Source organism: Lepisma saccharinum, chromosome 24, assembly GCF_977018435.1.
Source record: "Lepisma saccharinum chromosome 24, izLepSacc3.1, whole genome shotgun sequence".
NCBI classification, from domain to species: domain Eukaryota; kingdom Metazoa; phylum Arthropoda; class Insecta; order Zygentoma; family Lepismatidae; genus Lepisma; species Lepisma saccharinum.
The window spans coordinates 49,207,098-49,234,310 of record NC_139252.1 but is presented as its reverse complement, the minus strand read 5'-3'; the positions used below and the strand labels follow the sequence as shown (position 1 = coordinate 49,234,310).

Sequence of the window (27,213 nt, the reverse complement as noted above, 5' to 3'; positions counted from 1 at the left end):
AGCTTTTTTCAGGATGCCCCTCGTATATGAACTTTTAGAAGCTTTTATTATTAGAGTGTTCCTGTTTTAATGTGTGGTTAGCTAAATCAGGTACCTATACAATGCAATTCTATAAATTCCTTGCGTTCAATTTCTAATACCGACATACCCTTTTCGTCAGTATTAATGGTATAACTGCATATTGTCAGTTTCACAGTACTTCACTTGGATATATTGTACTGAAGCAGAAATCCCATTGATAATGTAAGGAAATATGACACTTTATTTTGTTCGATTTAATTGTTTCACTTATATGCAAGAGTTATGTTGTTTGCTTTACAGAGAAGAGAGAAGTAGCTTTATGCATTGAAAAATGAGTCCGCACTCACGGTTCTTGCAAGCAGAGGGTTCCAAATATCAACATATAATACGGAGAATGTATAGCTAAGGAGACTGATAATTACAAATTGTATTTCTTAATCAATCACTCTTCACTCTTATCTCATTTAGTCATAACTTTAAAAATAATCAAGTATTTTATTTTAAACTTACTGCATATGAAAAATTCCGTAATCGTTCCCTAGCTTGTGAATTGTAATAATTTTCCAAATTCACTATTTTGCAGTTTGAATTCAAATCATAAAGAATAGAGAAATTAAGTCAATTTCATAGAAGATAATATTGGTACTTAACAAAACCGTACGTGGATCTGTGAGAGTTTATTATTTCTATTTGCAAAAAGATCGATTTAGTTTAGTTTGTAATTGTCAGGGAAATGTAAATTTTGCCCTGGAAAACCTGGAAAAGTCAGGGAATTTCATTTCTGCTTGTTTGTAGCCACCCTGAAGTGGTTGGTTTGGTGTTGGCGTGCTGCAGGAAGTCAAATGGGCCGCAATGGGAAGGAAACCACGATCGAAGAGAGGAAAATTATGATATCATTATACCACAATAATAAATCATATTCTGAAATCGCAGACATAGTTGGGAGAAGTCGTGCGACTGTGCAAAGTGTCATCACACGATATAAAGACACAAAAGTGCTGATAAATAGGGAAAGGGTTGGGCGTCCTCAGAAACTTACTTCGAGAGAAACAAGGACTGTTGAGAATGATCAAGAAAAACCCAAAATAAACATCGTCAGCAGTGTCGGCACATGTTCACGAACACCTGGGAAAACAAGTGTCCTCAAGAAGTATTAGAAGGCTTTTCAACCGAGCTAGGGTACCTAGAAGGAAGCCGTACATCAGGAAGAAGAACAAGAAGGCCAGATTAACATTTGCAAAGGAGTATGTGAGTAAAAGTTTGGACTTCTGGGATAAAGTGTTGTTTACGGACGAGAGTATATTCAATATTATCCATAGTGATGGTAGAATTTTGGTGTGGAGAAAGCCCAATACTGAGCTTGAGCCTCGAAATCTCTTGGCCACAGTTAAACATGGAGGTGGTGGCGTTATGGTCTGGGGCTGTATGTCAGCCTCAGGTGTTGGAGAACTCGTCTTTATTGAGGGAACTGTGGATAGATTTGTCTATTTGGATATTCTGAAGAACAATTTGCAGCAGAGTATCGATCATTTGGGTCTTGGGAATGATTTTTACTTCCAGCAGGACAACGACCCTAAACATACAGCTGAGATTGTCCGCCTTTGGTTGTTATAGTATACTCCCCACACACTCAAAATTCCACCTCAGTCCCCCGACCTTAACCCCATTGAACATCTTTGGAGCCATTTGGAATCCAGACTCCGAAAACATGACATAACAAGCAAGAATAGACTGAAAGAGGTCATTTTGCATGAGTGGCACAATATTACATCTGAAATAACCACGCCTCTTGTTCATTCTATGCAAAAGAGACTGACAGCTGTTCTCCATAACAGAGGAATGCATACTAAATTCTGACGACATGGTATTTGTTTCTTTTTTTTCTTCAAAGTGAAGTTTTATGTTGGTGTATGAATACTTTTGTCCAGCCAAAGAAGCGGGTATTGAGAATGTATTGAATTTTATTTTTCTACAAGCAGCATCTGATATTTATTTTTGTTGTCAATATATCGTTTGGTGCATACATGGTAAAGCATTAACAGTTTTGACTTCCTTATTGTTTTCCTAGCTGCTGCAATTCGTCCTTTTTTCCTTTCAGTTCCACTGTATGATTACTTTTGTCCATCACTGTATATCCCTGTACACTACGACGCCTCGGTAGCAGTGATGCCAACCGTAGGAACATGTCCCTACGCATAGGAACTTTTCACTATATTTTGCCCGCGTAGGGACAGAATTTGCCAAATGAGGGAAAACGTAGGGACTTTTTTCGTTTTTTTTTTAGTAGCTTTACTTGGCGTAGGGACATTTGGTCAGTTGTAGGGACATTGCTGAAAAGTGGTTGGCAACACTGCTCGGTAGCGGTCGACTCGCACTCACCACCGAAGCTTCCGTGCTCGAGTCCTTTTATATACCCGTCAAATTATGCATCGTCGTCGTCATGATCAGCCTAAAGAGGCATTCTATTCCAGTGAAATGGAGCCGTAGTCGGTGGAGCGTCTGACTTCCCACTCGGGAGATCAGAGTTCAATTCCCGGTGTAGGTAATCTAAGGTTCCGACCTTGTCCATGCATGAGAGCGGTTCTGAGGTTCGCCCGCCCTTTAATATATGTGTCCCTGGTGGTAATAGCGGTAGGAGCTTGGTGCTTACAACATCACCCCCAAAATAAATGGCCGAGATCGTGAATATATGGGGTCCTGCATCCGCCACACCCTAGGTGTAATAAGTACGGAGAACTCTACCTGGTGAAGGCTTTTTGAAATTTTATTTCAATGAGAGACCAAGGTTTTAATTCAAAGCTTCACAGTCTCTTAGTTCGTGGATTGTTTACGCCAGCACCTTCAGCAATGAAAATGGAATTAAATTGATTACAAGAGCAAAGTAGGGTAGCGGGCCTCCCCGATGGTGTAGTGGTAAAGTTGTCGCTCTGTAATCAAGGGATCGTGAGTTCGACACCAGGTGGTGGCAAATATAGTGGCTCGGATCCCACTTTTAAACTGTAGGTCCAGTCCCAATTAGCCTATGTATGTATAAAAAAGTGCAATCATGCTATTTTATTCCCCATCATCAGTCTCGTCATTATATACTTTCTTTTGATTAGCGAGTTCAACAAAAAAAATACTCTAGCATTATTCCCGATTTCACTGAAGATATGGTAGCCTTATTGTAGCAGTAAGTAGCAAAGAATTTGTTGTTCCTGCAGTGCAATCCTGATTTGACTCCTGTGTCTGTCAGTTCAGGACGTGTTTATTTCGCATGCTTTTCCCTCTCCCACTTGCGCCCATTTCGACAGCGAGTGTTCCTAGCGTTGATCAAGTTGATATGCCAGGAAAGTGCAATTTGAAAGAGTAGACTCGACAAGTCGGGGCATTGCAGGGAAGGTTCGTTCCTCCACTGGGCCAGTGTTTTTAAGCCTATGACCGTGTATTGAAGTTGACGGTGTTTCGGAAGCGTAAGTCTTCTGCTCTCATGTGAATTTCTGCAACAAGTGTTGTAAACATAGTGTAATTTAGCGTGAATCCACAGTATGCGAAATTTTTCAAAGTGTGAATTGTTTTTGTTCAAGTAGTTATGTTAATTCGCAAAGATAGTCGGGTAAGAATTTACGGTAACACTTTACTATACCGAAGACGGATTTCTTCAAATTTACAGGAGAAAGTACTTACGCAAATCATTTTCTGTAGCGTTGTTGATGTTCCATTTTAATGCCAATGCATGTGGTTTTCTACGAAAATCTATTTCCGACGCGCTATTGCTGCTCCTACAAGCCGATGTTGTCCGTATATGCTAAATTGAATGAAAGGAGTGCTAATGGAACCTAACCTAACAGGCCTAACCTAACCTAGTAGGCATACCTCGTCTCCGTGATGGTTCGTGGGGCTATCGTGAATTTTTGGGCTAACGTCAATGGTTTTCGGGGCTAACCGTGGATGGTTTGTGGGAAATAAGGAACAACAGTAAATACTCGTTAATGTAAGAAATATACATTATTTTCGTTAGAAATTCTTTGTGTTATTCGATTTACGTTATCTACGTATATATGTAGTTTGTGGTGTTTGGAAGTAACTAGTTACAAGTACTTTACTTTTTTGTAAATCCGTGAAATTTCCTCGTGGGATAAACTCAAATAAGTATTTAAATGTCATAATTACGTGTTTGCTAGCTTGCTACGACACCCATGCCCTGGGGTCCTGTTTTGAATCCTGCCATGGGTGTTCGGAGCAAATTGAGAATACCGGAAGTATATCTTCAGTTGCTTTCAAATTCGGCATACTCACTAATTTTGGCCTCGTAATCACGAAGCTGCAGTTAAAATTTGGCGGTCACATCTAGAAATTGCAAAATAAGTCGAAAAAAGTGGGTCCGTGAACAGAGTAAACACCCTTGATTTATGAAGAAAACTATTTTTTGCAATGATTAGCGTTTCAAAACTATGTTTACGATCAGCCTTAATTTTAACTATGCTTGCCTAACCTTACCGTGAATGGTTCGTGGGGCAAACATGTTTTCCACCTTTACGCAAGACGCAATTTCCCACATGCAAATGAACGTAACCGGTAACACTTATTGCACAACATTTGAGCAACGGGTAACAATCTGGGTAACTGTCTGATATTGGCCGAACGGATTTCTTTAAATTTACAGGAGGAACTACTTACTGAAATCACTTTCTGTATCATTGTCGAGGTTCTTCGAGGTATTTTCTTTCGCGGAAACTAAAAACTTCACCGCAGAATGCTGCAGAACAATAAATAATCAGTTGTTATGTAAGGAACTTGCATCTTCTGTAACATTAGGCGGTTGTTTCCATTATGTACGTGCTGATGGCGCGAGCGTCGAAAGTCACGCGGTCTCGGCAGTGTTTCCAAACATGCATTTTTTTACGAGAATTTTTTTTTTTTTTTTTTTTTTTTTACTATGCTTACCTAACCTAACCTTGCCGGAAATGGTCCGTGGGGCTATCGTGAATGGTTTTTGGTGCTATCCGTCAATGGTTTTTGGGGCTATCGTGAATGGTTTTTGGGGCTATCTGTCAATGGTTTATGATGACATAATAAACACGAAAGTGGGTATTTTTCGGTTAAGAAGGTTGAAACACTGCATACCCACTCCAAATCGACAAAACACAAGCACGACTGCACGCCATATTGTCTGTTACCAGGAAGACAAATAATGACTTGTAATATGAAAAGTTGACAATATTTTATGGAAAAAGACGTAACTTCACCTTAAAGAATCTTCCGCAATGTATGTAAGTATCAATGTTAAAATTAAGGAAATAAACGAGTGAGAGGTGTTCGGGCCTTATCAGTCAAGTACCAAAATCTGATATTCCCCGGACACCTATAACTTCTTCGTTTTGTCAATTTTTGACATTTGTACTTACCTATCTGCTTCGTGGAACATTCTTAAAGGTGTATTCACGTTTTTCGTCCCGGAATCGGTGGGAAATTTAAACTAAAAAAATATTTTTGTTTGAAATTTTTGAGTCCAAATTTCTCAGAGATTCCGGGCTCCGCCCCTGGGGTAATTGACCTACCACCTCCAACAGCTAACGTGGCCCCGTCTCCGCTCCGGCTCCCCCGCTTTATCTATAGAGTCCCTGTTAAAGGCATGTTAGAAATTGGCCGGAGTCGCCTGCCCCCTAATGAACTCCATACTTTTAAATTTGAAGAAATCCGTTACATCACCCAAAACACCTTCCAGATGTTAGACAATACTACAGGAACTTATTACCATAAGTAGTTTCTTTTGTAAAAATGAAGAAATCTGTCCAGGGAATATCAGATTAGTACCGAGCAACGTTGTGGTAGCAAGACCGTTGTGCGGAAAGGAAGACATTTTCGGTTTCCATATTTGTGTATTGAGAATGATAGCGGTAATTGACAAGCTTATTTTGCCATTTCTACATGTGACCGCAAAATTTTAATTGCAGATTCGTGATTAGGAGGCCAAAATTAGTGAGTATACCGAATTTGCAAGGAATTGGAGAAACTTCAGGTATTCTCAATATATACCGGGTGGTTCTTTGTAAGTACAGAACTGTATATGCATGCCTTCCACAATTTTATCATGACATCACTCATCTTTACAATTAGCCAAAAGTGCAGAAAAATGAAGCATAATAAACCTAATCAATCATTACAACAGCTGCTATGGGTTCTGATACAGAGCTACCTGATAATTTTGCCCACCGAAACAAGTTCTCCACTGATGCTACACTGCAGCAGAAATAAATTTTTGTAAATTCTTACTCTTGTATCCCAATGAAACGTGGTTCATATTAGTAGCAAATTTATTAGGGCTTGATTTAAGTTGGTGGAAAACGTTTAATAGTTTACCAACATTTGGAGTTGATGTACAAGGTGTGCACAAATTATTGGTCGATTTTGTAAGACCATGTTTTCACCAATACTGAACAGAAATACATGATATTACCATCATTTGAAAGAAATATTTGCAGTTTCACAGAGACATTAAAATACATTCATGTGTGGCATGGGAGATGTCAAGGCGGTACTTCCATTCTCGACAAACCTTCTCAAGCATGTCTTGTGCAACGTTTACGATGGAACTCTGTGTGCATTTTCTGCCCGTGGAACTCTTGAAAAATACACATGGGTAATTGTGCCAAAATGTTGAAAATAAAAATTTTAATTCAGTACATTGATAAAGTATAGTTTTTAATTAATAATGCTATGAATGTGATGGACAATCTGTAAACAATCCTTCAGGACATAGACAAGAACGTAGGAAATGTTCAAGAAGAAATATGTCTGCTAACCCTAACTGTATAGTTGTATAAATTGAAGTGTCTAATTCTAAAATTTGAAAACAAATTCATTAACATGTTTGTTTTATTATCTTTCCAGTGCATTCCCCAAAACAGACTACACCTACTCAAGGTTTTCACCACACAGGAGGGAAATTTTGCCTGGAGTTATCAACATGCCAAATATGTCACGGAAGGGCATCCACTCGGGACATGCAGGCAGCTTTTATTCCAAAGAGTATTTGAACCACAGCGCGATGTCCAATTCAAGTCAGATCTCAAATGATTACAATTTGAATTCATCTCAATCATCTCATATGGGTAAGTGAAGAAATTAATGCATCAACCTGATTTTTAATTTCTTCTACAAATTTTCGAACATTGAACAATGTGGCACCATTCAAAATTCTGTTGCACATGTGCGGAACCTCATTTGCTGAAAGATAATTAAAGAAATTATATTCATAGTACTTTTCCTTACCTTTACAGTTTGTTTTTATGATTTATTTTTTTTCCATTTTGTCATTAATTTTGTGGAAATCAATGGAACAGTCCCGTACCTTGGTCATGTGGTCTTAGGCACCAGTCTTTGGGCTCAGGCTTCGGCACGCGTGCTGGTTCGAGTCTTCAGGGGGAAGTGTAACAACTTTTCTCCTGAAATTTTGGCCAGTGTATGCGACTGGTGGCCACCCACCATAGTGAGGAAATTGGGGAGCTACTAACGAGTAACGTAACCCAGTCATGGAAAGCTGCTACAATAACAACTGGGAGTTCATCGTGCTGACAACACATCAATCTGGGAGTTCATCGTGCTGACAACACATCAATCCGTAACTAGTTTGGATGATCGCCCACCTCTGCTGAGGCATGTGGGAGGGATAGTTGATGGGTAGGCCCTGGCCCTCACGGGCTGCTACACAAGGGATTAAATTAAATGAAACAAGCATTTTGCATAAATTGCAGGATATTTGAACTACACAAATGTTACACACATCTAGGAGGATGCCCAGACTGGGCCTCTGTAACCATGATCATTTTAAAATCAATACTACTAATACCAGTCAGTACATCAGTATCAGTTTGTTTTTTAGGTTTTTTAATGCAATTATTTTTCTGTTTTCAGAGGTACTACTTCATATATACTCAAATTTTGGTGTTGGTTTAATTTGTGATCAGTGATAAAATTTGTCTTGATTTCAGGTAATTCTTTTAGTGATAAGACTACACATCAGTTGAAGGACTACTCTACGTATGGCTTGGAAAAAGAAACTAGTTATAAAGATGCGTACTCTGGATATTCAGAGTTTGCACAGCATTCGACTGTGTGGTCTTTTATCGTCACAGCGTGGTCTCTTTTAACAACAATTGTTACAAAAACAGTAACAACTGTTACAGAAACTTTCAGGACATCAAGTGAAACAGGTGAGGAGTTTATGTTGATTTATTAGAACGTTGTAGTCTTTATTTTTATGCTAAGGGGTGGGAAAGCAACTTGAAGGGAAGAAAATATTTTTTTTAAAAAAAAATTCCTCGCACTGACCTGGAGAAAGTCTGAGAAAATGGAATGTGTTTTGTACTTGTTGGAAATTGTGAATGAAGATAAATTCAACTTTTAAGCCGGATGTTTTTTACAGTTTTGATAATTTATTTTTAACATAGTTGAATGAACTTTATCCTCTTTAATAGTAAATGCAGTTTAAGACTTAAATGCTGGTTATTAGCATGTTAAAACATGGCAGAATGGGCTGGAAACTTATTTTTAAGTTGCCTGAAAACAACTTGAAAAGTCCAGGAATTTGGTTTGCCGAAATAAGTGGGACAGATGTCCATCCTCTGGGTGCTTGTGTTAATTGTGGGAAAACAATTGTAGTACTTTGCAATGCGTTATTATAGTAAAATCTTATGTCATTAGTGTCAAGAAGTGTAACACAAGCTTTGTTGTATGTTATTGTGCCCCTTTTTTTGTACCCTTTAAATAACACTGTGTGTACTGTCGACAACATCAGAGAAGAGGAATTTTACTGAGAGCATGAGTTGCATTCTCCCCTCACCTCATTTCCTTCCATAAGCAGATAATTTGGTCTGTTGTGCATGAGATGGTTGCTTCCACATCATCCTCCACCACTGCTGACATGCAATTGGTGCAGTTCAAGATTTGACCACAGGAATGCTGCCTGCTTCCACATGGATAGTATTTGTTCTTTAAAAATAAAATTGAATTAAAAGTTCTACATATTATTTCACTAAAGGCTGTGAATGCCCAGACTGAATAGTTCAGTAGTGGAGCCAAATGCAGATGAAACTGCTCTTACGTTGAAAGAATCATGAGCTTTCATCACACTTGAATGGATTACTTTCAAAATTCACGACTGAAAGTTGTATTGTTTCTGTGGGTTTTCTTATGTATTTAGTCTGTTGATATGGAGCGAGTATCTACAAGTTGATTGTAATACACTTTGGGAGCCCCAAGAAATACTCATACATTTTTTCTGATAAAGGTGTACATCATCTGCCAAGCAAAATTGCTAAAGGTGTTACTTTAATTTAAATTTTCGTTCTCCATATTTTATTATTTTATATACTGTACATTATGTACCAATATTAATGTGCAAATATAACCAGCTATTAAATACATAATGCATCCCCATTTATTAATATGCAGCATGCCTTTCATGAAAAAAGAAAAAACTAATGTCCATACATACACCTTAAAACACGTTCAAATTTTATCTAATGCAAGGTTATTCTTTTCTCAATCCCTGAAGGTGAACCCAGGTGAATTTTAAAATTTGGATCAGGTATGTATCTGGTCTTTTTTTTTTCTATTTTTATTCCTATGTACTATCAGTCTTGAAAGAATCCAGCATACATTTAATTAATTGTCTATAAATATGTTTGTGTGATCCCCTTGTTAATACAGACAGTACACATGTAAATTTCTGCTTTCAGCTACTACCTCTTACAAATCATTTAACAAAAGTCAGCTGGACTATGAATCAGATCAGGATGAAGTAGATGGTACTCTCCGAAGGAATGCATCCTCATCGCAATCATTTGTGGTCATGCTGGGAAGAAGTGTTTGGTCTTTCTTTAGCACTGTTTATACGAAAGCATACGAATTCATGTTTGCTAAAACTTCAAGCTCCATTCTTTGGAACAAAGGTGAGTGTTTTCTTATTACAGTAATATTTGAAATGTGAAACTTTACGGCAAATAGTTTCTGCAGTTTTGTCGAGGCAGATGAAGGAATGGACTTTGTTGTTTCATTTTTGTGAGAAAATTAATCTAATATTTAAATCTGACAATTGTTTTTAACTGAAGAGAGTTATATTTTTAGGAAAGGAGGAACATGATTGAAAGAATAATGATTACTCTGCATGTACCTTAATGCTTTACTTTGAAACAGCAGGAAGCAAACTTAAAACATTAAACCATATTTTTAGTATAGGGTGTTTTTTTTATACAAGGGTCGTTCAAGGTTGACCGGGATTTTCATACGTAAAAAATCGATGAATAGCCGGATCATGATGAAACGTGCGGGTGACGTAATGTATTCCTTCGCTAGTAACTAGCACCCGGCATGACGTATTTCGCGCATGCGCAGCAGTTGCAGCAAACATGGCGGCAAGCAGTGTGTCTGTGGCTGTGGAGCAGCGGTGTGTAATCAAATTTCTCGTGAAGGAGAAAGTGAAACCAGCTGAGATTTTCAGAGGATTGCAAGCACAGTATGGTGAACAAACGATGTTGCGGACAAGAGTGTACGAATGGTGTGAGCAATTTCGCGAAGGACGGGAGCTGGTGACAAATGAAGCGCATGGACACATTTGCCCGACTGCAGTCACACCAGTGAATATCGCACGTGTTGAGCAAATGATTCTTGAGAACTGGCGAGTAACAGTGCGGGATATTGCTGCCGAGGTGAATATCAGTGTCGGGAGTGTTGAGACAATCATTCACGACCACTTACGCTTCCGCAAAAACTGTGCAAGGTGGGTTCCCCGCCAGCTGAAATTCAATCAGAAGTGGAAACGCAGGACGGTCTGTGAACAGCTTCTGAATCGGTTTCGAGCAGAAGGTGAGAATTGTTGCAATCCATCATCACGTGTGATGAAACATGGTTGCACAATTCAACCCCAGAGACCAAAAGACACAGTATGGAGTGGTGGCATGAAGGTTCCCCGCCCCCCAAGAAAAGCAAAACGCAGCCGTCCGCTGGAAAGATCATGGCAAGTGTCTTCTGGGACATGAAGGGCGTTATCCATGTGGATTTTCTGGACAAAGGGAGCACGATTAATGCCTAGTATTACTCCACATTGTTGAGTAGTGCTGTACGAAAGTCCATTCGCAAGAAAAGACCTGGGATGTTGTCTGGAAATGTCATTCTTCTCCATGACAATGCCCGCCCTTACATGGCCAATGTGACAACAACAACTCTGGCCGACATGCTCGGGGAAGTTCTGCCCCATCCCCCCTACAGTCCGGATTTAGCCCCCAGTGATTATAATTTGTTTGCACCCCTTAAAGACCATCTGGGAGGGAGGAAATTCACGACAGACGAAGCAATGCGGAGCGATGTCCTCCAGTGGCTACGACAACAACCAAGTTCTTTCTACGCCAAATTAATTCGGGAGCTGCCAGAACAATGGCAACGGTGCCTCAGCGCGCACGGAGAATACTTTGAAAAACTGACAGTTTGGTGTTTCTTCTGCTACCTATTTCCTCTGCAGAAATAAAAGTCCCGGTCAACCTTGAACGACCCTTGTAGGTTTGTTTTTCGACGTGGCAACACTGCTGCCCACGACAGCCAAGTGAACAGCTGACAGCAGCGTTGTACTTAGTGTGGTGTGCCATTTCACCATGAATAGACTTACGCCAGAACAACGCCTGCAAATTGTGCAACTGAATTACGAACATCATTGTTCAGTGTGCGCAACGTACTGTGCGCTACGTCCAATCTACAGACGACATAAGCGTCCATCCGAGCAAGTTATTGGCGAACCATGGAACGTTTTCGCACCACGCATACTCTAATTAATACGACGCATCCGCAGATACGGCGTACAGTGCGCACTGAAAAAGTTGTTGCTGCTGTGGAGCATGGTGTTCAGGAAGACCCGAATGAGTCTATCCGCCATCGTGCACAGCAATTGGAGCTGTGTCCATCCACTGTATGGAAGATTTTGCGGAAAGATCTTGGTTTATGAGCGTACAAGATCCAGCTCGTGCAAGAATTGAAGTCGCCTGACCACCGTATGCATCGTGAGTTCAGTGCCTGGGACGAAACCGAGATTGTCCGTGATCCTCAGTTTCATCACAAAATTTTTTGGTCAGTTATGAGGCCCATTTTTGGTTGAATGGCTACGTCAACAAGCAAAATTGCCGCATTTGGAGTGGCGAAAATCCAGAAGCCATTCTTGAGACGCCGTTACATCCACAAAAAGTGACTGTTTGGTGTGCTCTATGGGCTGGTGGGATCATTGGTCCTTATTTCTTCAAAAATGATACCGGCTAGAAGGTGACAGTCAATGGAGAGCCCTATCGATCCATGCTTCAGGACTTTTTCGTCCCCAATTACTGGCATCAATGTGGAAGAGCTGTGGTTTCAACAGGATGGCGCAACATGAAACACAGCGCGTGCCACAATCACTTTATTGAAGGAAACATTCGATGGGTGCATAATTTCGCATCATGGATTGGCCTCCAAGATCGTGTGACTTAACACTTTAGATTATTTGCTGTGGTGATATGTGAAGTCGCTCGTCTATGCCGATGAACCTGAGACGATGGACGACTTGGAAGCCAACATTCGCCGCGTGATTGCAGATATACGGCCCCAGCTGCTCAAAAAGGTGGTCGACAATTGGACTTCCAGATTGCGCTATATTTGCGCCAGCCGCGGTGTCCATATGCCCGAAATCATCTTTAAACATTAATGGCATACAATTCTCTTTAAAATAAAGCCAATACCATGGCCAATACCATGAGTTTGAGGTGTTTTATTTCATGTTCATGTTCTATCCCTCTGAGAAAAACACCCCGTACAAAGTTGTTATGATTTTTTTTTTCTCAGTGAGACTGACTGGCACCCGGCAAGGTCATTGGTGGGAGAAAGTGGTGGAGTGGATGTACTGGGTCGCATGCAGCCACATGGTCCTTGACTGCTGGCTCATGATGAAGCAGCACAGCTTTGCGGAAAACAGGAAGAGGCTGCGAGACTTCCTGCCTCTGCTCCTGCTTCCCATTCTGCTGGCATTGGGTAAGTTGAATTCTCATGAAAACTAGCACCATATAGGGTTTTATTTGGTTCAGCTTTTGCCGTTAAGCTAGAGATCTCACTTTTCACACAACTGTAGCACATTCCTTGCCTTTGGGGAGCATTTGATTACCAAACCTGCCAACTCACATTTTTAGCTGGAGGCTCTGGAAAAGAGACTAGAAACTCATGGAAATAAATGTTATGAAAATGTAGAAAAACCTGGAAGAGCTGAGAAATATTTTGAATATAATTGTTGTACAATCAGCTGCCAATAACTATTTTCGTTCTGCTTTTTGTCTCTAACTTTTACATGTAAGGAATGATTGAACTGTATAGGGAGATGATCTTCTTGGCCTTTATGCTGCCAAAATCATTTCTCCAAGAAGACTTGGGCAAAAACACCCCCTCGTGTGCATAATAAGACAATATCAGATGATCTGGAAATTTATTATAAAATTGAAACTTTGGGGATTTTTGAGGGGGGTGGGTGTGTGGTAACTGTGTTTTTTACTAGTTTTCAGTACAAAGTGCAATATTTGTGTGAAACTTGCATTATTGTTCACATGTGATGTATTTCTAGTTTATTCATGTGGATAAAAATGGTCTTATAATCCATCATCGTGTATAGTTTTGCATTTTTCCAAGGTGTAGAAATGTAGGGGTTTCTGCTAGATACTGTATACTCTGTGCTTTTTATAGTAGTTCAGTATAATCCCTGAATTTAAAGTTAATTATAAATATTGCTTGTAGAATAGTGCTTAAAGCTATTGTTTCATTCTAGACACATTTTGATACTTGCTGTCATATTTCTTTTCGTCCTGTTTGCATGCTGTGTTAACGTGTCTTAATAATCAGTTAGATCAGTAATTTAGGAATAACTTTATCTGTAGTTGCTTGAATGTGCTTCGATATGCAACAATTATGTAACAGTCTTACATTTTTAGAATTGTAAGTTTTATATTTCTGATGCCATCAGATAAAAGTTTTGATGAACCGATGAAAGATTTTAGTTTCCAGTTCAAATAAAAAAAAAGCCTCATGCTAATGTCATGATGGTTTGTTACATGGCCATCACTTTTCGTGCAAAGTGAAATGTGAATTGTTCTGTATTCTGTTCCCTAAGGGTATAACAGAAGAACTTGGAGATACATCTGTGCTAGGTCGGTCTGATTCATATTGAATTTTGTGCAGGCTAGTTGAAATACACGTACATACATACGTAAAAGTTTGTGTTGTGATATCAAGTATTTTGGGGTATTTTCCCATACATTCACTGATGGTACTTTTATTTCAGAATATTGAAATATTTTAGAATAATTTTACGTAATTGTATTTGTTCTTGTTTTTATATTGTGGAAACAAATTTATCTGGTTTGACAATTTTCATTGCTGAAAATAATGTGACTTTTATGAATTTGATCGCATGAAGCAATTACAGGATATTGTTTCTTCTGTAAATATTTTAGTATCGTTTCTAGAAGTTGTGTAGGCTTTTGATTATGTTGTGTTTGATAAAGGAAAGCAGGAATGCAATTGGAAGTATAAACAAATAAAAAATAAAAAATAAAAAGAACTGTAGGAATGAATGCTGTGATCCATCCCTATGAAGTAAACTTTGAAACTGAAAATGTCCTTTCCTAAATAAGTATTTGCCTGTAGGAATTTTCTTAATGTGTGTTTATTTTGATGTGTTTCAGGTTTATACGTGGCCCATAATCCTTATCTTTCCCACTTTTTAATTTTTGAACGTAATTTTGTGTTGCAATAACTGCACCTTTTTGCTTTTAACATGTAGTGTTTTTGTGTCTATACTATTTGTCGTTGTGTGCCTTTTGTGGAACTTTTGCATGTTGCTCATGTATTTTCTAAAGCAGTTGAGTTTTTAGTAAGTTTGAAGGAATACTGATATATTTATATCCATTTTTACATATTTGTATATATTTTTGAGAGAATTGGTTAAAATTCAGTCATAAGTATTGACTGTATTCCAGATTGCAATGTGTGTGTGTGAAAGAAATATTCTTGGGTTATGAGCCAGGATAGATTGTAGTTCATGTCCAAAATTTTAAAATGGAAGCTCTCATCTTAGGAATGAAAAGGGGAAAACTTCCACAGGAAAGAAGCCTGCGACTGACCTTTATAAATTCTGAAATCAAATTGGCTGGATTCATGTGTGTAAGGAGGCATCTTTCATTTCATCACAAAAAGCAGAAAACTTGTTTTTATTAACAGATATGAACTGCATTTAGCTAGTATTCAAACAAAATAACCGAAGTAAAAACTTCTGTCATTTAATCCAAAGAATAAATGATACCATAGTTTCCAAAATTCCAAAAAATATTGTTTTATGTGAGAGTTTGTACAACGTAAACTTTGTGAATAAAATGTTCCCCTAACTTTTAAATCTTTTCTTGAGGGAGGTTTGTTAAAGTTAATAACACGATACAATAACTATGAAATGAATTTCGGTACAGTAACTGTATGAAATCTATAAACAATAATGCAAAACCGTTGGGCTTGATATTCACTCATCTGGTGGATCAAGTAGCGGAAGTCTCCCAATTTATATAATAATATATTTGGAATAAAATTGGTTTGTTTCTATTAGTTATATTTATTGTAAATTAATAATATAGTTGTAACAAATTATTATTGTTATTTCTACTAATCAAGTTATATCAATTGGCTGACCCCACCTACAAATATTTCTGGCAATACCTGTAGTTGGATTTTTTTGTTCCTGAGAAATGTTTTCAGAGTGGGACTTCATTGAAACCATTCATCCATCATTCCCTATTTTGCTACTTGACCTGGCTACGTGCATGCACGTGTGTGTCAATGGTCACAACTATCACAAGCAGACTGTATTTTATTATATGTTCTTAAAAATATTTCAGTGGATTTTGAAGCTACGTAGTACTTTCTGCGTGATATTAGATGTATTACGTTATTACATTGCACAGGCTCACTCTCTGAAGTTTTACTCAAAGTTGGCAAAAAATTAATTATGTAAAACAAATTACAAACGAGTATTTTATGTCACATGGCCTATGCTGGTTCATAAGTTTATACATTGGCAACTATTTTTGAGGAAGTTACTTTGCATCATTTCTTGAGTGACCATAGGCGTGCACTCAATCTCCAACAAAACTGCACCACTAACTGAGTTACATAAAATGTTGCTCGCATGAATATTTTTAGTTAAAGACAATTGTAGCTATTTCTTTCTCAAACTAAACGCTACTCTTAATTGTTTCATGTGTCAACAATAAAATTAAGCTTTCAAATCAAAGCATAGTGAATTACTGCCTCAAAACTCAACTGCTTGAAGATGCTAAAGCTTGTACATAGTATTGAAATTTATGGAGCACTGGATTTTTTCAGAGTATACATTTTAAAGAGTAATTGATAATTAGTTTCAACAAGACTGTGTAAAACGCATGTATATAGTTTGATTCATGAATTGTAGTGTGCTATCTGCAGTACTTCTGTAAGGCACAAATGTTAAGCATGAACTCTGCTGACGTTTTGTTTTGTAATTCTCTTTGTTTGCTAACTTGTACATGGTTCATTGAAATTTTGAACGACACTGTGTAAAACAAATTAGAAAGAGTTCAAACCTGGTGAGATCAGGCCTCTTTGCTTTATAACAGTGAGGTCTGATATTCAATTCCCAGTTGAAACTCAAAAGATCACACTAGGATTCTTAATAGTCAACTCACACTTTAAAAAGCAATGCAAGTTTTGTACATTTTCAAAATTAGTGCAATCAAAATATGTCTTGTGCAAGGTAATTTATGCACTGGTACTACTTTTCATATCAGCACAGATGTATATTAACCCAGCATGCAATCTAGTTTATTGTAAAATATATTACATGCATGTGGTTGTTTATAATGATAATTATTGTAGTTATTTTACATCCAGCTCTCTTTTTCTTGTGTCTGTGAATTGTTTAATTTAGTAAATAGGAAGGATTTTTGTAACAATTTATTTTCTTGTCAAATTGAAGTGGCTCAGGACTGTGTTAAGAATAAAAATGCAGTAATCATAGCTACTTGCTTATGTTGTACTGTGAATTATTAAGACTACTTGCCCAATGTCATTTGAAAGTAATGTCATCGAATGGCAGTGTGTTTAAAAGACACTCATCTTTCATTTTATGCCAAGGTTATGAAGAACTGAATATTGTTTGGAGTGTATGAATAATGTTCTTTGAAAATGATATCTGCATGGAGTTAAGGCAATCTTATGTTGCAAAACTTCCACAATCGCTGGTGAAAATTTTGCAAGAGAACAGCAAACAGCTCGTGTTTTCAAGTATTCAACCTGTTGTAATTGACTGTATTTTACAAAAATGTAAACACTTGGACACATGAATGAATCTGGACAATTGTAGATACCAATGCTTAACTTCACCATGTGTTAATGTGGTTCACTGACAGTAAAAAAAAATCTATTTACTCAATCTTTTCTTTTTATCTACATTGACACTTCAACTTATTAATTTTATGTATAATAATTCAAATAACATTAATGTGAGTGATGTGATGAAGCAGGGCATTTATAGATTCCAGTGTACTCGCAAACAGTTTTTGAAGTGATTCAATTCAATGGTTATTTAATAAAAATGCAATGCAATTTCCAGCATTCCAAATATAAATGTTTTAAAAAATTTTGAGTATTGATGCATCTCTCATAAGAAGCTTTTAGACAGAAGCAACGTGTGTAGCTTGGAAGCGAACCTTTAATATGAATGCAATCTTTTGAACTGAAGAAACACAATAAGCTACGTGTTTTGCTTGGACTGGGCAGTTTTCTCAGTGGTGTTCATCATATTGGTTTGATCTGTGGTTCACACATGTATGGTGAATGTTGCTTATAGACTGAAGGGTCACTCATCACTTTGGGGTGGAACCCCCCCTGCCATGCATTGCCTGTTGTTTTGGTCTGAATTTGCCTTTATAGTAGAACAACACAACACTATTTTGTATTGATATCTCCTCCTTTACTAAATATTCAAAAGGGGAGAGTTGGCCATTCTGATGCATCTGCCAATTTCAGTCAATACTTGTACGTTGGAAATTTACTTTGTCACACTCCTAATTAATGTTGAGAATCGAATTAACATAAACTAACACTTTAGCTACAGCTCTGTCATATTGAATTTGTCTAACACATTCATCCATTTGAGCAAAATTGAAAGTTAGCCATAATTTCTTCTATGTAAAAGCTTGCTCATGAAAGAATTCCCCAAATGTCCTCGGAATGTAAGCAAATAGTAAATATTCGTAAGTCATAGCAAGATACATTCTCCTTTTACTTCTGTACAGAAAATAACTGGAATAAACAGGTAGTTGCAGTGAAATGTTACTTACGCAAGCTGTTATAAACATTTATTTCCTGTGCCTCTTTAACAGTTTAATTTTTATGTTTGGAAAAGAAAGCATTATAGTTTCTTAGCTTTCCCAGTCCTTGAGTATTTTCTGTTGTTTCTTTCTTGTAATGCATAATCTTTATTAACAATGTATATTGGCCCTTGATACCATTGTATGCCACAGAAGAGATTGGGAGTGATGGGGTTTGGAGACCTGCAGATGTGTGAATATGCATACAAATATTGAAAGTTTTATTTGTATGATGGTAAGTGCAACTATGAAATCCTTCCTATTTATGTTGCATTCAATTTGCAGAGGCTGTGCTAGTTCATTGTGTGTAGATTTTTTTTTTCTTTTCAGACCATGTATTTTTTATTCATTCATTTTGTATCATTGTTTTGTGTTTATAGTGTATGTGTGTGTAGATTAATTGTGTTCCAATTTCATTCCTACAACTAACAATAAGTTACGTGTGTACATTTAGTCTAACATTGTTTGTGTTTCATCTTATCCAACAAGTTTTTGAGATATTATGAGCAGATACCAACACCAATGCTGACATTCCTACTAGTTCCCACTGCCACTTGAAAATTGTAACAATTCAGAATGTTTATAAATTGTAACTTGTTAAGTTGTTAATTTAAACTATACCAAAGCAACCTTCCAGAATCTTCTATTATGATTGATTGATTTTTGTTATTTAGCATAGTCTTTCTGCCACTTTTTGGTTAATTGTGATGACAGGATGAGTGATGACATGATGAAATTGATGAAGGGACACTCGCAAAGAACACCCATGCCGGGATTCGAATCCGGGACACCTGGCTTCGTACTATACTAACTAACCACTCTGCCACGGAGGTTGATAGTCACCTATTGGGGTGTAAGGGGAGACCCTTTCATACGACACCCAAATGTCAACCTCACTTCCACATAGTCATAGTACGCCCTGGACTATATTTTGCATAATGAGGCTCTGGCGTCTAGATGCATTGCCAGTATAATCCTCTATTTCATCTTATCATTCATCCTCATCTTTGCAATTTGCCAAAACATGCAGAAATACGAAGTAAAATAAACTAAATCAATCAGAGTCCTCTATTAAAATATTCCTAGTTTCACGAAGATAATCACAAAATCTATGTCTTTCCACAATATTGCAAAAATAAGGAAAGTTATGCATTTTCCTTAAAATTCAGGATATTTATACTGCCATTATGGAAAACTGTGCGTTTACTCACTAAATATATAAAAGATAAAAATAAAAATGTTAAAAAACTTACGTGAGTGAGTATAAAAGTTATATACTCACTCACGTAAGTTTTTTAACATTTTTTTTTATTTTTATCTTTTATTTATACTGCGAAAGTGTGTATGCTATTTTGGAGACCCCACATGATACACAGGCTAGGGATAAATTAAGTATTTAATAAAATACCAAAAACAGTATACTTACGATTTGTGAGTATGTATCGTTTACAAAACGACGTTTCGGGAGTCGACTGCTCCTTTCTTCAGGTTATTTCCTTGGCTAGCGCCATCGCATTTTGCCATGTCAACTTGGTGTAAAACAAGGAGTAAGGAGATGGTAAAAACTTTGGCAAGTTTTTTGCAACCTTTTTTGCCATAGTAAAACCAATCTCCTTACTCCTTTCTTACACCAAGTTGACACGGCAAAATGCGATGGTGTTAGCCAAGGAAAGAACCTGAAGAAGGGAGCAGTCGACTCCCGAAACATTGTTTTGTAAACGATACATGCTCACAAATCGTAAGTATACTGTTAAACACTTAATTTGTCACAAAGTGAGTAATTCGCACAAACACAAAATGTGAACAGGCTAGGGAGAATATTACATGGTATTGGTGATCAAATTTCAACAAATGCTTTTTGATAGCAAATATCAGTATCTGCTTATCCCTAAATTACTCCATATGAACAATTATTTTCTCCCAGCTCTGCATGCATGTTCCAGGTAGTCATGTGACCTGTGATGTGTTACTTCATCCCATTCTCTGCATGCAGGTTGGTGGGCTCTCTCCGGCTCCTCGTCGGCAGTTCCTGTGATCCTGTCTAGTCCTGTAGAATCTGTGTCCGGTGGTTTAAGCTACATCACCGGTACCGCAGCCGGTGGAGTGGCAAGTATGGTTTCTGCTGCTGGCAGCGGAGCGGTGCTTGTCGTCTCCTCAGCTGTGAACTGTGTGTTATATGTCGTCGCTGCTGCCACCAATGGTGTTACGTCGACTGGAGCATGGATCGCTTCTCCATTTTTATGGGAGGTATTGTTTTGAGTGTTCACTAACTTTTGTGATGTTCCCATCTTTGGGTTTCCTACCAAATTCAAGCTCGTAAAAGTTGTTAAGGAGACATGGTTCATATTTATGGTGGATAAAACATCAAGATATTGGTACAAGAACTAAGCAAATTTTGGGATCAGAAGTGGTATTTCAGTGTTAAAATGGTGAATGTAACTCTAAATTTGATTTAAAAAAAAAACTATATACACAAAATATAAAATGAACTTTTTCCTTCTAATAGCACATTTATGTGCTTGTCAGAGTAAATGTTTTCCTGTGAAAATAAGTGCATTTTTTTCTTCTCAAATATTTACAGCAGAATTAATGCATAACTCACAGGATAATTCAGACTTCAGAAAGTTGGTAAAGAAACTAAATTTTGTGTTTTGAGTTTATTTCGCATTTTGCAGTTTATTTTACATCATTTCATGACAAATCAGGTTTGGAAAATGCCCTTCACACCTTTCAATAACTCAAAAAAAAATAACATTACAAGTTATTTCACATATTGTGTGTGTGAAAAACAAAATGTGCATGCCTCTAGTTATGAGTAATTTACTTCAAGCTTTTCTGGCAAACTAAGAGATGCTTTTTATAGGCTTTTGAACTTTCTAGATTATAATACAGATGTAGTAAAACCTGTTTTTATGTATTGAGTGTGGGAAGGCTAGATCAATTGCATGTCGTGTTTTTTGTCCCTGCACTTGATTGTGTGGTTGGGCAACTTTGTGATGATTTCTGTTCAAGTAAAACCAATTCTGTGCCTCTTCTTGATGAAATGTTCTAACCCAATTTTCCGTATGGAAATTCTTAATGTAGCGGTTTTATTTTCTGCAACATTATTCACTTGTTCTCTTTGTCTGATGTAGACTTTACGATGGTAATTAGGTATCTTGAAGTAAAAGATAGAAAGCTTGATGTTGGTAGGAATCCTGTGTGTTAATTTTTTTTCACGATAAACTTTACTTTTGAGTCACCGACACATTTGTGTGAAAATAAATCTCTCTTGACAAGTGTTCAAGATTTAATTTGATCTTCATGTTTCAAGGAAGGAAAGAGATGTGGTTGCAAAATTAAAGCACTGGAAATAGAGTACTTTCCATGAAACTACTTACGTATGCTTTTTGTTAATTTTGGTGGCCTCTGCCACCATCTGCTTGGGATTGGTTCCCTGTCAGATGGTGACGGTGACCACTGAAATTAAGATATTGACCAATACGGGTAAAGTACCGATACCAATAACCAATATTTACTGATCCGATATAAAATGCCAAATGGTTCATCGACCTCCATAATAAATGTAGATTTGTTACCAGATGAATCAAGCTTTTGCAATGCAAAAAAGCTACATATTTAGACATTTAGTTTTAAAAAAAGGACAGAATGGAAATTGTGTTTATATCCATAAAAACTGTAACAAAATTGCACTAAATTGTAAGATATTTATAGATATATCGGATCGGTAAAATTATCAGTACTTTTACTGATAAACTGTTACACCAATATGCCCATATTGACCGATACTGGTAGAGTATCGATTAATCTGTCCCATCCCTAATATAAACTATATAGAATGTAAATAATTTCCCAGAAAGTAAGTCCTCATTTTTTAATTATTCATTTGATGTATCTATTCTTCAACTGTTTCTGTTCATATCCAGGCTTAATCATCTTTGTAAAGCAAAAAAAAAAAAAAAAAAAATATAGAAATTAATGAGAAGAAATAATAAATCTGTTTATATTTCTTAGAATGGTTTTTAAAATATATCCTACTGTCAGGCATCTGTTAATTATATATATTTTATTGTGACTGAGAAAGCTTCGCACCAATTAAATGCATTTTTTACTGATTTCTATTTGTCTTTTTGAGGCATCTACAAAGAATGTGAATATCGTGTCATCCGTTTCTGGTGAAATGGCCCCTGGGGCTGTGGTTCTGTCAAAAGATGACCTGGACAGCCTGGCCGAGAGGATTCTCCACAGCGAAGCATTCCAGAGGCTGACTTCCCAGCTGACTGCAAACGAGAAAATCATCACGAAGCAGCTGAATGACATCAAGGAGTCTGTGCAGTCGGAGATCGCATCTCATCACTCGAAGCTTGACACGAATGCCGAAAGTAGAATGCACGAAAATGTGAGTACTCTTACAGGCAGCTGTGGTGAAGCCTTTTTTGTAAGTAAAGACTGTGGCATTGTTTGTTGCTCTTTCATTGTGTTGCCTTGTGCTGAACTTACTTTTGAGTTATGTTGTGTGTGTGAATGTGAACATTTTCAAACTAATATGTTCACAAACTATAAAGAAACCTGTGTTGTAATGTATTCCCCATATTGCTCTCATATTACAGTACATGATTTTAAAGCATAAGCTGACGTCTGTAACAGTGATATGGCCTGAACATGGATGTTCTTTGCGAGTGTCCCTTCATCAAATCATCACTCATCCTTATCTTTGCGATTAGCCGAAAGTAGCAGAAAAGCAAATTAAAATAAACCAAATCAATCAAATTAAAGCATAATGAAGCTACTTTGTTACCCAAAGAAGTGAGCATTTGACTCATAGTCTTCACCCTCACAGGTTCTTGATTAGAGTCCTGGCCAGGGCATAGGTGTTCTGTTCAGTGTTATTTTGTCTATTTTGGTTATTCCTCATTCATCCTCGCTGACATGAATAACGAAAAAAGCCTGAAGGTGACGCTAATTAAAAACAGGTTCAGTCTTAGCCTATGTGAGTGTTCCTTCTTGAATGTTATGTAATCATCGTTCATTCTCAATATACAAGGCTCATTTCAAAGGAAAAAGCAGATTATTTACAAAAAGTGACTGGCAACAGTGATCGGATCGCACCAGAGCAGTAGCATCAATTGGTCCATTGTCGATCTAGCAATCATATTTTTGCTAGTCAGCTGTTGGTTATCGTGAGAGTTAGAGCACGTTAAAATGGCTGCGCGATTAAACAATCTCGCCAGTTGAGATGTAAGGTCTTCGAAAGGCCAAAGGTCATAATGCTGTCGAAATTCACAGAGAATTGTGTGAAGTGTATGGTCCAAATGTAATGAATAAAAAAGAGAAGGGTAATGTCACACCCACCAAAGGAGTAAAAGTTCAAGCAAACTCAATCTGCACAAAAAGTAATTTCAACTGTGTTCTGGGACAAACAATGAACCGGCGATGTGGAATGTGCGCTCAGAGGAACTGTTCTTATCCAAGACAACACTAGACCTCACACTGTTGCACTCACTCCAGACGATTCAGAGGTTTTTGATCACTCCCCGTATAATCCGGACCTTGCAGACTATCACGTCTTCCTACACCTCAAAAAGTGACTTGCATGTCCATGATTTGCAAAAACTGAGGTGTTGAAAACTGTAGTGTTGGATTGGCTGAACTCTCAGGCGACGAACTTCTATGCAGAGGATATAGAAAAGCTTTTTCAACGGTACCAAAATTCCTTTAAAATTTGGTGACTGTTGAGAAATGAAGTAGATATGTACGTGTTTGTAACCACTAATACAGTGTTGCTACACTTATTTTCTTCTTTGATATAATCAACAGACTCTTACTTTTGATATGCACCTCGTAATTAGCCAAAACCGGCAGAGAGGTGATGTTAAATATGAGAATAGGCCTGAGTAGATACCACGGGAGCCAGTCCGCTCTCATTCTCACTGGCGAGAAACAATGTTCTCTTATCGCTGGTAAATCCCTAATGAAAGGCCATATTTCCAGGTGTTTGTCAGCTTGGGCTGCAAGTTGCAAAATTCATGAAAACATTTCGCGGCCCAGTATAATTGATGCCAGGGCCAAGTACCAGCATCCGGTTGAGAAACGCTGAACTAGAGCCCATGTATTATTGCACAACATGCTAACCATTCTGATATAGCGATCGGCTCTCTCCAATTCCAATCTGTTCATAATTTCTAATTTGTTTCGTTCTTTTAATTTTAAATGTTTTAATTGTTCCTTTATTCTCCTGATGATGGTAGCAGACACTATTGAAGAATATATTAAGGTATATGCCTGTTTTTGCAATTTTCAATTTTAATTTAGTGTGGAATAAAACATTTTTACTTATTTTTAATCAAATAATTTGTAGTGTGAGGCAACTAAACATTTTCTAAATGACAGTTAAATGCAAAGAAATGTTATGAAAGTTCTTACGACAGATTGATTGAGATGTGTACAACCCTTTATGTAGCATTATGTTGCATATTTAACACATTGCAATATCACGGTTATGATGTGCTAACTGCAAATTGTTGTTATATTAACATGCATGTTTGTTTCAACTCTTTCTTTTCTTCTCTCTCTCACTTTGACAACAAATAATGTGAATGAAAGTTACAGAAAATTTCCATAGGTTCCATTACACTAACAGATCAAATCATGAATAAAGTTATGAAATAATATGGTGAGAAAATTACATTTTTTTGCTACAGGACCTTATTTTATGCAGTTTTTTCTTAATGGGTTACACAAACCCACTGATTTATTTATCTCAAAACTTTATAAAATTAGATTTTCCCAACATTTATGACAATACAGGCAGGACATGTTTAAAATTTCCTTTTTTTGCACAAAATTACTTTTGCCTCCCCTACCACCAATATCTCATATAACCAGAACAGCACTCAAATAATTAATGAGGCACTTTAAAGCTCGCGTAAATGCCAACATGATTCTCCAGAACATTATGTGAGCTACAGTATGTTTCCAAAGTCAACTTCAAAGTTGTCACATGTTGCAATACTGTAAATTGCAGCAGATATTTAAGTGTTTAAAAAAATCCATCTTTTACCAAATTCCTGTGCTCATAGTAAATGTTATTGCAGGCTTCTCCAAGAATAGAAAGAGAGCAAAAGTATTTCGGATGCGAAGACTAAACAATACTTGCTTGGTGTTTGGCAATAGAGGCTTATTGGTGTATCAGTGAAGCTACAGATATCTTTCCACATAGAGTATTTCTATAAAAACCTGTAATTTAGTACAAAATTGTGCCATTTCATTATTACAATATAAAAGTGTTATAACATGTGTGCTGATTTTGTAAAATATCTAAGCAAGCAGTTTTATTTTTCCAAGGACAAACCCACAGCATTCTCACAGTTGCATACATTGGGGGTGAATGAACCAGGTTCTTCATAGAACATCAGTAGAGTATTGGTTATTGATGTTGGTAATTTTTTTATCACTACTTAATATCATCATCAGAAATTTTTTTTATCTGTACATCTGTAATACGAATATTAATCCAATTGCAGACTTAAAGATGAGCTCATATCTTTCTTACTTTTCGATCTTCAGTTGTTTATTTCCTTTCAAGTTGTGCATTTGTCAATTGCTTTGTAAATGATGTAGTTGACGTTACAGTTGTTATATCGAAGTGGTTTAATCATGGGAAAATTGCATAATGATAATTTTTTTTATTAATTTTATGCTCATTTTTGCTAATTTGAAATGTACCAACAATTTATAGTAAAATACTAAAATAATGAAACATGTCCTCCTCCAGAAATCAAACCAGGCATCTTTTATTACACTTGTAGCCTTGGCTTTACAGCCAGGAAGAAAATTTGCCATTCTTAGGACTTCTTGAAATACATGCTGAAATTCCTACAACCTATATGTACTCTGTCCTGAAAAAACAATATTTTATCATGCATTACCTCTTGGTTTTTACAATTACCTGGCTAGTTTGTCAAAAAGAAGATTTTAGTTTTTTTTTAATGATATCGTAATGGTGGCAGTTTTCTGCTGTCTGTATCTCATTATGTGAGCATATGATTTGATCTGTTATCGTGTGTGTGGGTTAAGTTATTTGCCTTGCTGAGTGAACGCTGTGTTGCAGAAATTGATACTGGATAGTCAGTCGGCGTCGCTTGAGAAGTTGTCATTGGACATGACCAAAGTGAGAGAGCAGATGGAGGGACTGAGCTCGCAGTTGGGGAAGGAGAGCTCCAACTTCCACCTGCTGCACCTCCTGCGGAAGGAGCTGCAGGACCTCAAGGGCCAGATGAGGCTGCTGCAGGTAAGATGCATTCTGTGTGTGTCTGAGGAATGAAGAGCTGATTAATATGTGTTACTATTTACTAATACAAGGCAATATAGATTGTATCTGTATAATTTAATGAGGAAATATCTATATAATGATATAAGTAAAAATCAAAGAAGGTAAAAGGAAACACTCACCGGACAGTAGAAAGATTCAAAATTTTTGCTAATTTATAGCATCATCGGTGTGAGAAGAAATAGACGGAACCGGAAGTTGGGGCACTGCAGAGTTGCCAGGTCCCCATCGAAGAAGAAGCGGTGCGTAGAACGAAAAAAACACTGTTTCGTCACCAGGCTCGTCGTAAACTGTGAGTGTGTAGGAAGAGTTGGGAGGGTGGGAGGGACGGGATGGTTTGGGGGGGAAGGTGGGTGAGGGATGGGTATTACTGGGTGGCCTTGTTCAGGCCAGGTGGAGTGGTTGCACTCATGGCTGATATATAGG

At 37.3% G+C, this 27,213-nt stretch overlaps 1 protein-coding gene across 2 annotated transcripts in view; it reads left to right on the top strand.

Annotated features, from left to right (window-relative positions):
- The window catches only part of LOC145978318 (klaroid protein-like), a 120,868-nt gene that overhangs the window by 80,116 nt on the left and 13,539 nt on the right, over positions 1-27,213 (top strand). Inside the window, exons 1-8 of one of the 2 annotated variants that reach the window (XM_083110874.1) lie at positions 3,322-3,473; positions 6,895-7,115; positions 7,995-8,216; positions 9,744-9,956; positions 12,865-13,050; positions 20,452-20,705; positions 22,594-22,857; positions 26,569-26,748. In XM_083110874.1, the coding sequence (XP_082967000.1) occupies positions 6,971-7,115; positions 7,995-8,216; positions 9,744-9,956; positions 12,865-13,050; positions 20,452-20,705; positions 22,594-22,857; positions 26,569-26,748 (1,464 nt within the window). In that variant the 5' untranslated portion in view covers positions 3,322-3,473; positions 6,895-6,970. Of the gene's footprint in view, positions 1-3,321; positions 3,474-6,894; positions 7,116-7,994; positions 8,217-9,743; positions 9,957-12,864; positions 13,051-20,451; positions 20,706-22,593; positions 22,858-26,568; positions 26,749-27,213 lie in introns of those variants that run through there. The other variant, XM_083110873.1, reaches the window with a different exon arrangement.